Raw genomic sequence first — 14,960 nt, forward strand, 5'->3', positions numbered from 1 at the left:
CGACTACGGGTTAATGTATAAAATATCTGTTTGTATCTTTTCTCTCGAACAGATATAAACAGGTTGAAGAGAGTTCGATATAATCAGCCATAAACTGGTCCGCTTTATATCGGATTTGAAACCGATTATACCGATATTTTTCTGATCTTCTGTATTATATTTAAATAAATATAATAGTCTTATATCAAACTTTCTCTATAATCGAGCACTATGCCTGGTGTTATCTTCCATAAACCGTACACAGTATATATTGGATTCTTAATATTGATCGCTATGTCAATATTACCTATAATAACGGACTACTATTTATGAGAACATTGCATTACCCCATCCTGTCGGTGAACCCGTATGCTTTTCTCTATCTCACCCATACTAGTTAAGAATAATACTTAATAATAGTTAATAGCTAGGGTTAGTTAAGCCTTTTTATTGTTATAAGTTGTTTTCAATTTTTAATTGTAATATGTTGTGAAGATATATTTTATAAAATTGAAATTACGATTCACACACACACACACACACGCACACACACACACACACATATATATATTTAAGCGAGAACGATATATATATATATATATATATATATATATATATATATATATATATATATAAATCTGAACGACATTGAACTCCTTCCGATAATGGATTATCCAGGTTGTATCAACTTCTCTTTTCGTATAATTTTCTCCATATAATTATCCACAACCACTCCAAAAACTATTTTCAATAATTGTGCTGAAAAGCAAAATAGCGTCCATTCGCAGCTGAACATTTTGCTAACTGCATTTCATTTCCTCTGATGATATGAGACATTGGTGAAAATCCATGGATTAAGGAAATTAAAATAACCCCTGATATATATTCCTTTTGTCAAACAATAAATTATTAAATCGAATATATGTGTCTATATGTTTTTTTTCATAATTTAAAATTTAACCACGAAACTTTATATATATATATATATATATATATATATATATATATATATATATATATATATAATTATTGTTATAATTATGTTCCGTGTTGTTATTCTAATTTAAACATCAAAACATGGTCGGACATCCTTCTCAGTCAGAACCCAACAGGAAAAAGTCACCTCGAGAAATGGCGAGCCCACAAAAGAGGTACTTCAACATTTAATTTTCCAGAGAATTACAGATGGGAGCTGGTAGGAAAAAAAAAAGGTAAGAAACTACCTATCCTCCTCAGAACTGTTGCCGTTGTGAACTGAGATGAATAATAAGATGAATAATAACGAAGAGAAGAAACCCAACAGACTGATATATATGTTTTATCGTTTTCTGGAATACTGTTTGTTAACACCTGCGGGGCCTAGAGTCGTCCACCAGGAGAGCAGAAGGGTCCCAAATTACGACCAAGTAACTTCCTGCCGGCAAGCGTACATCGGTTGCCGTTCCAAGAACGTTTGTGTAACACTTGGGCGATCACATTAGTGATCGACTCATGGTGTTAGATACGTAACCACATCTAAGAAATAATATTTTAAATTTTAATGCTATCAAATTAGATTCTAAGTTTAAGAGATTATGTACGAAATGCTATTTCAAGCTTAATGTGATTATTAAAATACGTGTACGCTTTTAAAAATTAGAGAAAAAAAAAGAGAAAAACATTGCAAAAGGAAGTATTATTTTGTAAGTTGGCTTTTCGCCTATTCGCTATCTTTGCATTGATGGATTCGAATTTATCACTGACAAGAAAACTAAGGCTATTCACAATTTTCGTTGATCTGAGAGTTACATTTTTTAGATGATCAGTGCAAAATACACGTATCTATTTTTTTGGTAGAAAATAAATTAAGTTTTGTTATCCATTTCGAGAAGACATAATACCTAAAATTCTCGTCAAAAATTACGAATCGTTACATATTTATGCATAGGGTAGAACAATAAAATTCTCGTCAAAAATTACGAATCCTTACATATTTATGCATAGGGTAGAACAATAAAATTCTCGTAAAAAATTACGAATCCTTACATATTTATGCATAGGGTAGAACAATAAAATTCTCGTAAAAAATTACGAATCCTTACATATTTATGCATAGGGTAGAACAATAAAATTCTCGTAAAAAATTACGAATCCTTACATATTTATGCATAGGGTAGAACAATAAAATTCTCGTAAAAAATTACGAATCCTTACATATTTATGCATAGGGTAGAACAATAAAATTCTCGTAAAAAATTACGAATCCTTACATATTTATGCATAGGGTAGAACAATAAAATTCTCGTAAAAAATTACGAATCCTTACATATTTATGCATAGGGTAGAACAATAAAATTCTCGTCAAAAATTACGAATCCTTACATATTTATGCATAGGGTAGAACAATAAAATTCTCGTAAAAAATTACGAATCCTTACATATTTATGCATAGGGTAGAACAATAAAATTCTCGTCAAAAATTACGAATCCTTACATATTTATGCATAGGGTAGAACAATAAAATTCTCGTCAAAAATTACGAATCCTTACATATTTATGCATAGGGTAGAACAATAAAATTCTCGTAAAAAAATACGAATCCTTACATATTTATGCATAGGGTAGAACAATAAAATTCTCGTAAAAAATTACGAATCCTTACATATTTATGCATAGGGTAGAACAATAAAATTCTCGTCAAAAATTACGAATCGTTACATATTTATGCATAGGGTAGAACAATAAAATTCTCGTCAAAAATTACGAATCCTTACATATTTATGCATAGGGTAGAACAATAAAATTCTCGTAAAAAATTACGAATCCTTACATATTTATGCATAGGGTAGAACAATAAAATTCTCGTAAAAAATTACGAATCCTTACATATTTATGCATAGGGTAGAACAATAAAATTCTCGTAAAAAATTACGAATCCTTACATATTTATGCATAGGGTAGAACAATAAAATTCTCGTCAAAAATTACGAATCCTTACATATTTATGCATAGGGTAGAACAATAAAATTCTCGTAAAAAATTACGAATCCTTACATATTTATGCATAGGGTAGAACAATAAAATTCTCGTCAAAAATTACGAATCCTTACATATTTATGCATAGGGTAGAACAATAAAATTCTCGTAAAAAATTACGAATCCTTACATATTTATGCATAGGGTAGAACAATAAAATTCTCGTAAAAAATTACGAATCCTTACATATTTATGCATAGGGTAGAACAATAAAATTCTCGTAAAAAATTACGAATCCTTACATATTTATGCATAGGGTAGAACAATAAAATTCTCGTAAAAAATTACGAATCCTTACATATTTATGCATAGGGTAGAACAATAAAATTCTCGTAAAAAATTACGAATCCTTACATATTTATGCATAGGGTAGAACAATAAAATTCTCGTCCTTAAAAAGACGACATGATTCCATTTCCGTTTGATAAAAAAAAACGTTTTTTTTTTTGCAAACCACTTACTAGTTAGCTAGTTATGTACAAATCCCAAGAGCGACAGGAGCCTTCAATCATGTCTGAAAGTGACACAAAGTTCAACGAGCGAGATCGGAGATGCTCCGCTGTACAACTCATGCTCTCTACCGATCCAAGTTATGACAGCAAGATCATTTCTAGCACCCTCAAAATACAAATCCAGACGGTTCAACGCTTGAAGGCACATCTCAATGCACCGAACGACCCATAGTTTTGATCATTTGTGGGATTTCAAGTGAGGGCCAAATCATGCCACTTCACATCTTCGAAGTCAGCTTGAAAGTCAATACCAAAATGTACATGGATGTGTTGAAGAATGTGGTGATCCCCTGATGCAATCAGGTGACAGCTGGCAGACTCTGGCTCTTGTGGAAAAGGCATGCTCTCAGTTCTGTATCCGAATCAAAGCGGTTATTGAGGTTGAAGACGTGTACATTGAATAGATGTCAACTCTCCTACATAATCAAGTTACGTGGATTGATTTTTTCAATACAAATTTAAAAATAAAGCTGTAGTGTTATTATCTTTAGGACAACAATTTTATCGTTCCACCCTGTAAATTATTGAACATGGACTATGAACCAAATACAAAGGATTGGAGTACATCAAATTTTGAACATGAAAAGCATATAAATTTTGTAAACTCATTATATTCTTACTTGTCAATAAATTCCTGAAAGGTGATTCGAACTGGAAAACCCATTTGTCTTATTCGTGCAATTTCGATTAGTCCGTTGGTTCTCAGCTGGTCAAGTACGTGATCCACCTGGAAATTATCTGGAATGTTCTGTTCTGTTGGTTTTATGCACCTAAAGAACGAAAAGAAAAGTTCAATGGCCAGTTCGATTTTACGTTGAAACTTACAAAAGAACAATTAGCATAAATAAGAGTTTATACATTAAATGTTACCGGTAGAATTATTTGTATGGAAGAACAGTTTCGTGTTTCAATATATCTGAGATAAGAATTGATTATTCGTACCAGTCAGATTATTAAGACTAAAGTTCTTACATTTATTGTACTTTTACAATTTCTCGGTTGATATAAACCCTCTAACTTTTTAAGGACATCATTTCGCATGTAGTAAACTTCCCATTTGAATAAGGAATGTGAGACAAGGGAATCTGTGCATTAAGCTTTGAGTGGAATTAATTGTTTATTATGTCAACTTACCATGAGTGAATTTTCATACAATATATGTTGGTTTAATCTTTTAAAATCTTAGCTAGCCAGAAAGTTCTATGAATGGCAACGTATTGATGAATATATTGATTTCCTACGAACTCTTTAAATATTTTGTGGTCACTCATTTTATTATTAACTGAATTTTTACCTCAGATTTCACGTTCTTTCATTTGAATATTGTGGATCATAATTTTAATGATTCGTTATTTTTGGATTTTTACTTAAAAAAAATATATTTTCAAATTTATGCTCACAGCTTTTACCAATTTTATCATTTGCTAAAAAGTTCTTCAAGTTAAGTTAAAATAATTTTTATTCCTTGTTTTGAATATTTAATGAAATAAAAAATATTGTAGTAACTTAATTTTTATTTTCATCATTCATTTTTTGTTTGTTATTCTCTTATCTTATATATTGAATTTTTTCTTATCCCGATAGGTTCTAGGATAAAGAAATCATATTTATCTTTTCAATTTTATTATATATATATATATATATATATATATATATATATATATATATATATATATATATATATATATATATATATATATAAGAGCAAATAGTTAATAAAACATGTTTAAACACTTTGAAAAAGAGTTAAAACATATTTAATCTGAAAAGGAAACACTTAATAAATGGATAGTTGTTAATCTGCGGAGTTTCGAAGAAATACTTTCCTTCTCATCAGAGGGTAGGAATTAGCAAAATGCGGGATCGGATTTTGCATACAAAAGTATTTGATGAAACTGCAAGTAAGTCAAAGATCTTACTTGATAACAAAAAGTGAAGCAGAGGGAATACGGTGAACAAAAAGGTGATTTCACGTGAATGGATAGTCTGGTGAAAGGTAAATTATCCAATGACGGTAAAATTCAAAAATGTAAATCCAAGAAAGTTAATTAAATTTCGATTCGCACAAGTAAAATCCAAGGAAATCACGTAATTGGAAGATGGTACAAAATAATCCAAAAGGCTGAAATCCGTGGAATAATTCACAAATATGTACAAGGAAAAGGAGGAAAAATTCCAATAATATTAATAAAAGAAAAATAACGCCTGCCAAGACGAAGTGTGATTAAGAAAAATCAGTGAAGAAGAAGAAAAAAAAATCAGTGAAGAAGAAAAAAAGATTAAATTTTGATAGAGTTAAATATAAAATAGAAAAGCAAATGTCAAAATGACCCAGACAAAATAACGTTAAAAGGCTCGAAGAATATAGGGCAAAAAGAGGTAAACTGAAATGTACAGGTTATTACTTAAAATATTTCAGCAAGAGTTATTAAAATACACTAAATGGAAAAATTAAATAAATAAATAAATTAAAAAAAAAGAAATAAAATATAAAATAAAAATAAATAAATAAAAAATAAAAAATAAATTTTTTTTAAGGGGAGAGGATGGCCGGTATCTGCAAATTCCGGATAAAGCAAGTAAGTATGTAAGTAAATGCATATGGTAAAATATAAGTAAATATACATACAGGATATGAATGTGTGGGTAGATTGATATATTAGAGAGATAGGAATATTTAAAGACTAAAACGGAAATTGCAGATAAAAAACCGCAAAGAAGAAATAAAGAATTAAAATAAAGGATTATTTAGTTATAAAGTATTAAGAAAGTAAGTAGAAAAAACGATAATGTTAAAGAAAAATTATATATATCTGAAAAGTTAAAGTAACAACTATGTAATTTCAAAATTACCATAATTAAATTGGACTTATGTTTACAGAAAGAGATCAGTTCGTTTTTAGAATTTATTATATTGTTACTTTGAGAGGAAGTAATTATAGTTATAGCTTCGGGTATGCAGAAGCGACATGACTTAAGACTGGAGTATAAGACTTAACTTTTTTATGATAGTCCATTTGATTGAGAAGGGGGTATTATTAGAGTTAAGTTTTTTAATTAAAGTGGTTAGAGAAGTTCCTTAGTTATTATTAGAATTATGGTTGTTGAAAGAAGAAATGTGGTTTGATATTCTTTTCTTAATTAATTTTGAAGTAGCACCGATATATGTATGTACTTTATTAAAAGCTCGAGGTCTGATATTAATATTAATTTGCTGATTTGTATTGGTTAAATAGTTTGAATTTTGTTCATTGTGTTCAGCAAAGGGTGGGACAATGATTGTACGAGGACTATTTTGGATGGGATAATGAGTGTTGTTAGTGTTAGGATGGCTGTTAGGAGAAATATTATTATTCTCATTAATATTATTATTATTATCATTATTATCATTTCTAGTTCTATGACTGTAGATGGGGGCTGTTCGAGTGGTATATTGGATTAGTAACTATATCAGATGGAGGATGAAAAGAAGGATCACTTGAAGACGAAATATTAGTGTCTGTTATGGGAGGATTGCGTGGGAGCTCAGTAATTGTGCATGAATATATAACATCTTTATGGATGCAATCATTATTGAGTGGGCAAAGATGTTTTTTATTACAATTACAGTTAGTTTTGGGTTTAATTGGGAAAGGGATTTTTGGGGCTGATTTCATTTTTTTGTAATTAGATGTTAAGTTTCTTTGTGCTAAATTAGGCATTGCTGAATAAGAAATCCTTATTGATTTTTTATTGAAAATAGAACTATATCTGTGTGAGTATTTGAAAGAGTTTTGTACAATGTTGAAGAATTCCTTAGGTGTATTAGTTTTGACATTTAGGCTAAATGGAGGATTAAACCAAATATTTTTCTTTCTCCTGATGAGACTGAGTGGGTTAGAGGTATTACGATTAGTATTTTGGTTTGGATTATATATGTAGAATAGTTCATTGTTATTGATAGCAGCAGATGTTGTTATTTGAACTGGTTTATTTCGAGTCATATTGTGTGTTATTACAGATTTAAGGCGGCCAGCAGGAGGAGCATAATGGTTGTATTTAATCTTTTCCTTGTGTCCTAAGATTCTTAACGCATTATTGAAGAAAGTAGCATTTTGATTAAAAGTTTTTTATCAGCAGAAAGAGCAGAAATTCTAGAAACGGATGGGACTATATATTTTATAATTGAGGTGGGGTGGTTAGAAGATTAATGGGCGTATAAAAGCGTAAGATTGGGTTTATGATAGGGGCTATGGGTTTCGGTGTTAAGATTAAGTGTAACATCTAGAAAATTTGAAGTTTTTTATTTGGTTCGATAATTATAGAAAGGCCAAATTTGATAAAGAAGTTATGTAATTTTTTAATTGTTTTGTTGTATATTAATTCTTTAATATCTATAAGATACTTTAGTTTTACCATCTTGGATCATTTTGGTAAATTTAACTGTAATTTTTATTTTATATATATAAGTCTTGGACTTTCAGTTTGTTTGAAGTCATCGCTCTTATGAGCTGCGATGTTGTTTGACTGTGGAAATAATTATATAATCTCTCACATTCTGAATATATATATATATATATATATATATATATATATATATATATATGTATGTGTATACAATATATATACATATTTATATGTATGTATATATATGTATACCTGTAATTATGGTGGATTGATAGTTGCTAATTCTTCTGATGAGTTAAGTGCAAAATAGATTCATTTATTGATATCATAATTTAGTTAATGATTTTGTGCTACAAAACAGATACTGTCAAGAAGTGTAAATGTCAACTGAATTAAAGGAATGAATTGTAACATGGTCAACATCATGGAATTTGGAATATCGACTTTTATCATTTATTCATTATATGCTCTGTAATTACATTGAGCTTCTTAAATAAGGATTGTTATATATAAAAAGAAAAATAAGTAAATAAAAATATTTCCACAGAAATATATATATATATATATATATATATATATATATATATATATATATATATATATATATATATATATAAGTATTCCCGCAGCCAGACAGACAATGTCACAGCTCACAAGAGCTATGAAAGCCAACAAATCAGAAGTCTAAGACTCGAGTTTCGGCCTCACGTAGGCTCATAAGTTAGACACATCCGAACTAAGGATTCGAAATCCGAATCTCTTGCATTCGAGGCAAGCACTAATAACTCAGCAAACGCGCCGCAACCAAGGAAGCCTTATGAACTGTCACAGAGCAAGTAAACCGCAACGAAATTAGGTTTAATTAGTAGTATGTTTATTCTACTGTCGGATTTCGTTGCGGTTTACTTGATCTGTGATAGTTTATAAGACTTTTTTTGTGTGCGGAGCATTTGCTCAGTTGGTAGAACGCTTACCTCGCATGCAAAGGACTCGGGTTTCGAATCCTAAGTTCGGATGTGTGTAACTTATGAGCTCAAATGAGGGCGAAACCCGAGTCTCGGACTTCTGGTTGTTGGCTTGTATGGCTCTTGTGAGCTGCGACGTTGTCTGGCTGTGGAATTAATTATATATTCTCTCTCACATTCTGAAAATTATATATATGTATATATATATGTCGGAATAAAAATATTAATTCAAACAATGAGTATTATTTATTTATTGTGGACTATTATCCTAATTTTTCTTAGTTGATGTTTCACGACGTTTCGGTCAACTATTCCTCTAGCCTTCATCAGCTGGTTACCGCGACGGGATAGGAACTCCGAATCTCCTAACTGCCATCCATAGTTGTCCTCTCATCACGTTTTTCACTGGCTTTGGGTAGGATTGAAACTGCTGAAACCACCTTTTTAGCCTACTCCATCTGTTACATTGTTCTATATTTCATTATTACGCTAGTATGATCCTTTTCATACTTAGTTTCTTTAAATACTTTACAGGCACAATTTCTTTATGCATTTTGCTTTCCCCTCCCCTCTGACGAGAAGGAGAGTATTTCTTCGAAACTCCGCGGATTAAGGACTTTCACCGCCATTTGTGTGTTCTTTCCGAATAATAGATATGCTTTTAACACTTACTAAAGTGTTTCTCACTATATTTTATTAAACCTATGTACTTATATATAAATATACGCACGTATCATCGTCAATACATTTATGAATGCATTGACGATGATACGTACGACATTTAGAAGGCGAACCATTAAAAGATACATCTGCCTTACTGTTGTGGAGACGCTCACTGATTAACATAGTTGGGTGAGTGAGATATATAAAGGTATCGATCACCAATCCCGGGGGGAGTTCTGCAACGACCGCCAAATAGGCAAGACGCCCATGTTGCCTCCAGTAAGACATGCAACACGTCACCTGCCGGAATATCTCCAACTGAAGTATATCTGAAGACATGTAAATATGTATATAACTTTTCTGCCTAATATATTATTGTTATACCTTTACTTTCCGTGTTCTTGTTAATTATTTGTGCAGACACAACGGTGGCGACGGGAATTCGAAAAAGACTTACGCGGGATAAAAGCCACTATTAAACACAACAGTGACGTCGAGAATTCGAAAAAAGACTTACTAGGATAAAATCCACTATTAAACAGAACAGTAGTCTCGAGAATTCGAAAAAAGACTTACGCGAGAAAATCCACTATTAAAGTCAACAGTGTTGTACGAAAAATACTTACTCGAGAAAGATTGAAAAAAACGTACTCCAAGAAAAAAAAAATCTACTGTTGAACACAGCAGTAACACCGAGGACTTTAAAAAAGATTTACTCGGGAATACACTGTTAGACACAGTAACAGTATTCGAAAAATAATTTACGTGGAAAGTTATCACTGTCGAACAAAAAAACAAAAAAACAAAACAAAAACAAAACAAAAAAAGACAAAAGAAAAACAAACGAAAGTAACTACAAAATTGTCGAACAAGATATTTGAACACTGGATACTTGAAAGCAAAATACCAATAAGCATTTCAAAGTGACTACGAAAGTAAAAAAAAAAAAAAAGGTGTTTTCACTAGTACACCGTGAACTAATTATGCACATTGTCTTGAAGGACAAAAGTGATATTTTTTTCAGCTGTACCAAGAAAGGATTTTTTTAAAAAGAATTCTTGTACCCAATCAAAACTTAACGGATTAAGAGAAAAAAAAATAAAATACATTTTTTTATCCCTCACTAGAAAAAGGAAAAAAGAAAGGTTCAACGCAAAAAATAATATATCGATAGAATTCGGTTGACACAAAAAAAGAAAAAAAAGCGGACCTAAAAACGGTTGTTCGTAGTTATTGTAAAAAGTGAATTAGCAAAATAGACTGATTTTTCTAATCTTTGAAAAAAAAACAAGATGGAGGATTTTACTAAAATAATGGCACAGTTCATGCAGAATCAGCAGATCCTACAAAAAAAGAACAGCAAGCTCTACACACAGAAAGAGACGAAAGACAAATGCATAGAAAGGCAGAAAGAAAGGTTCGCGCAGATGCAACTTGACCAGAAATAACGGTTAGAAAGATTAACAGCTAATTCCATACAAGAAAGTAATACAACCTTCTCCAGTACAACAATTTTTAACAGCATAGATGTGTTCACATACCTACCGGAAGAGGATAAAATTTCGAGGCATACTTCAAGAGGTATGAAGATATTTTCGAAACAGACTGCGATAACTGGCCAAAGGGAAAGAAAGTAAGTTAATTACTTCGAAAGCTTGGTACCAGTGAACATTGCAAATTTGTTGATTTCATATTGCCAAGGAGAACGAATCAGTTAGATTTCGCTGAAACCGTAAAGCTTCTTAAGGAGTTATTCGGATCGAACATGTCTCTTTTCCACAAGAGATGGTCAAGTATGAATCTTAAGAAAACTGATAGCAGGACTACCTGACATACGCGTCAGTAGTAAAGAAAAACTGCGACAACTTCAAATTATCGGAACTCACGGTGGACGATTTCAAATGTTTAATCTTTGCACAGGATCTAGTATTCACAAAAAATTCAGAGATCCGAAGACACGTTCTCTCAAAATTAGAGAGAGAACAAGGCCTGATATTGCAGAAATTAGCAGAAGATTGCCAAAGGGCAGTATCACTAAAAAAGATTCCAGGGATATAGAAGAAGCAGGAGTGGCGTACATTAGGAAGATTAAAAAACATTTCAAAAACTCAGAACAAAGACATTTTGAGACTAGTCAAAATCCAAAAAAATACTCAAATTATAAATACTCAAATTATAATAACTACAGAAAACAAAATAACGATAATAGTCAATATAATAACTACAGAAAACGAAATTACGATAATAATCAAAGGAATTATAAAAAGACAGTATCAGGTAATAATAGCAGAAGATGTGATGAAAAACATTTGGAAAAGGATTTTTCTTACAAAAATATCAGGTGCTACAATTGCGATAAAGTTGGACATAAGAGTGTTTGCCGCAGAAAAAAAAGATCACCAAATGAGAACAAACGACAAAGGGAAAAATAATTTACGAAAATATGTATCAGTAAATATTTTCAGCAAACAAGTGAAATTTCAGATTGACTTTTGATCGGATTTATCATTAATAAACGTCAACACTTGGAAAAAGCTGGGTAAACCGACTCTTCAAAATTAAAGTAAAGTCAAGTAAAGGTGCACAAACAGTGACAGGAGACGAAATAAAATTCGAAGGAGAGGTCATCCTGCCCATTAATTAAAATGGCACGACGAAGAAATTGAAAATCCTCGTAATTAAAGAAAGCGAGAACTTATTGGGAATTGACTGGATTGAAAAATTCAATCTTTGGGATAAACCAATGAACGTTTTTTGTAGAAAAATAACCAGTTGCACCCCAACATAAGAAAATATTAAAAACGATCTAAAAAAGAAATTCCCAAAAATATTTACTACTGGACTGGGAAGATGCAATAAAGTTAAGGCTTCGTTCGAGCTAAAAAAGATGCAACACCGGTGTTTAAGATAAAAACGGAATGTACCGTTCGCCGGTTTAGACAAAATAAATAGCGACCTAGATAGACTCGAAAAAACAGGCATCTTATCGAAAATCGAAACTAGTGTCTGGGCAGCCCCTACGGTGTACGTAAAAAAAGTCGGAACAAATTCGAGTCTGTGAAGACTTTTCTACGGGCCTAAACGATGAATTAAAAGACAACCACTACCCTTTACCAAGCCCTGGGGAGATATTTGCCAGACTAAATGGTGGCAAAATTTTTTCAAAAATAGATTTGTCCGACGCCTATTTACAAATTTCGATGGAAGAAGAATGCTCAAATATATTATGCATTAACACGCAAAAAGAGTTGTTCAAATACAACCGTCTACCCTTCGGAATCAAAGTCGCGCCGGCGATTTTCCAACAAGCAATGGATACAATGCTGAACAGAATAGATTGTGCTTGTGCATACCTGGATGACATAATCATCAGGAGCGCGTCCATAAGTTAACACCAAGAGCATCTAAAAGAAGTATTCACAAGAATAAATGAATACGGATTCAAGGTGAAAGAAAACAAATGCGAATTTTGTTTAGACGAAATCAAATATTTAGGGCAAATAATAAATAAAGACGGTCGACGCCCAGACCCGGAAAGATCGACAGCAATTAAAAACATGCCGACACCACATAATATGACGACTCTACAGAGCTTCTTAGGTCTCGCAAACTACTACCAAGTATTTATTAAAGGAATGCACGACCTAAGAGCTCCGCTAACGAGTTATTAAAGAAAGAAACACCATGGTTATTGACAAAAAAATGTCAGGGCGCATTTGAGAAAATTAAAAAGACGCTAAAGTCCGATCTATTTTTAACCTATTACGACCCAAAATTAGAAATAAGTATTGCGAGCGACGCGAGCTCGTATGGTATAGGAGCATGTATACAGCTTATCCTGCCAGATGGATCGAAGAAACCTATAGCTCACGCCTCAAGGACACTACTTCCGGCAGAAAAGGCTTACTCTCAAACAGAAAAAGAGAGGTTAAGCATTATTTTCGCGGTGATGAAATTCCACCGTTACCTGTACGGGAGACACTTTATACTGGAAAAGATCACAAGCCCCTAGTGACAATCTTCGGCTCAGAAAAGGGCTTGCCAGTATATACGGCAAATCACCTACTCCGTTGGAGTACGATCTTGCTAAAGTATGGCTTTCAAATAAAACATCTAGGTTCGGAAAAATAGGTCATGCGGATGGCCTGTCAAGGCTTATACCGAAAATGTAGGAAACCCTTGAAGAGTCAGTAATTGCAACTATACATTCCAATTATGAGGAAAAAAAACATTGTGGCGAATATAATAAAAGAATTACCAGTCACGTTAACCGATATAAAAAGGGAGGCTGAAAATGACGATGTCATCACAGACATAAAAAAAATAAGGGAAAATGATGAAAAAACACAAAGCATATTTTCCATATGCAATGATGTTTTATTATATAGTGAAAGATTTGTTATCCCGAAAACCTTGCAGAAAAAGATCTCACGTGATTTTCATACAGGACACCCGGGTATAAATAGGATGAAGGCACTTATGCTGGCGTAACATGGATGTGGATATTGCACTAACAGTAAACAAATGTAAAAGTTGTGCATTAGCCGCAAAGGCACCACCCATAGTCCATAAACCTTGGAAAAAACTGACCATCCATGATCACGCATTCATATAGACTTTGCTGGACCGACCGAAGGACAATACTACCTAATCGTGGTAGATAGTTTTTCCAGATGGCCTGAAGTAAAGCGTCCCAAGAACCCGACGACAAATAACACAATAAGTTTTCTGCATGAAATATTTGCACGTTTTGGTGTGGCAGACATTATAGTCATAGATAACGGAACACAATTTAAAGCAAGTGATTTCAAGGACTTTTGTGACACTTTTCAGGTAAAACATATAACTACACCACCGTTCCACCCTAAGTCAAATGGATTAGCGGAAAGGTTCGTAGACACGATAAAGCGTGCACTTACAAAATCAATAGGGACCCCGACGGATAAAGCATTACAACAATTCCTGCAAATATACAGGATAACTAAGAACCCAAATACACCGTCAAAATTATCGCCAGCAGAATTAATGTTTGCTAGAAAAATAAAACCACCATTTGATAAATTAATACCAAAGCAAGCAATCGTCCATCAAACTACGCACACATCACGTAAAAGGTTGAAACCTGGTGATCGTGTATATTTTAAATGTATGAAAAATAATATTTCATATTGGGAGTTTGGTACGGTAGATAAACGTATCGGCGACTTGGTCTACATGATAAAAAGTCCAAAAGGGATACACAATTGACATCAATATCAATTGAGAAAACGCCATATAAAAGACAACGAACATGACAAACCTTTTTTGATGCAGCTCTAGAGATCGTTTTTGTAGAACACCCCAGGTTTGTCCTCCAACCACGATGTGATTTCAGAAATCAAGGCTGCATCATCTGGGAAACGCTTTCCTTTAAAAATAACTTCATGGCTGGGAAGAGGTG

The 14,960-nt window shown here is 32.4% G+C and overlaps 1 protein-coding gene across 1 annotated transcript in view; it reads right to left on the reverse strand.

Annotated features, from left to right (window-relative positions):
- The window catches only part of LOC145276641 (chitin synthase chs-2-like), a 270,308-nt gene that overhangs the window by 121,064 nt on the left and 134,284 nt on the right, over positions 1–14,960 (reverse strand). Inside the window, exon 14 of the mRNA XM_080127832.1 lies at positions 4,127–4,276. Coding sequence (XP_079983958.1) covers positions 4,127–4,276 — 150 coding nt within the window. The remainder of the gene's footprint in view (positions 1–4,126; positions 4,277–14,960) is intronic.

Source organism: Euprymna scolopes, chromosome 5 (genome assembly GCF_053919585.1).
Source record: "Euprymna scolopes isolate OS-2025 chromosome 5, ASM5391958v1, whole genome shotgun sequence".
NCBI lineage: Eukaryota > Metazoa > Mollusca > Cephalopoda > Sepiida > Sepiolidae > Euprymna > Euprymna scolopes.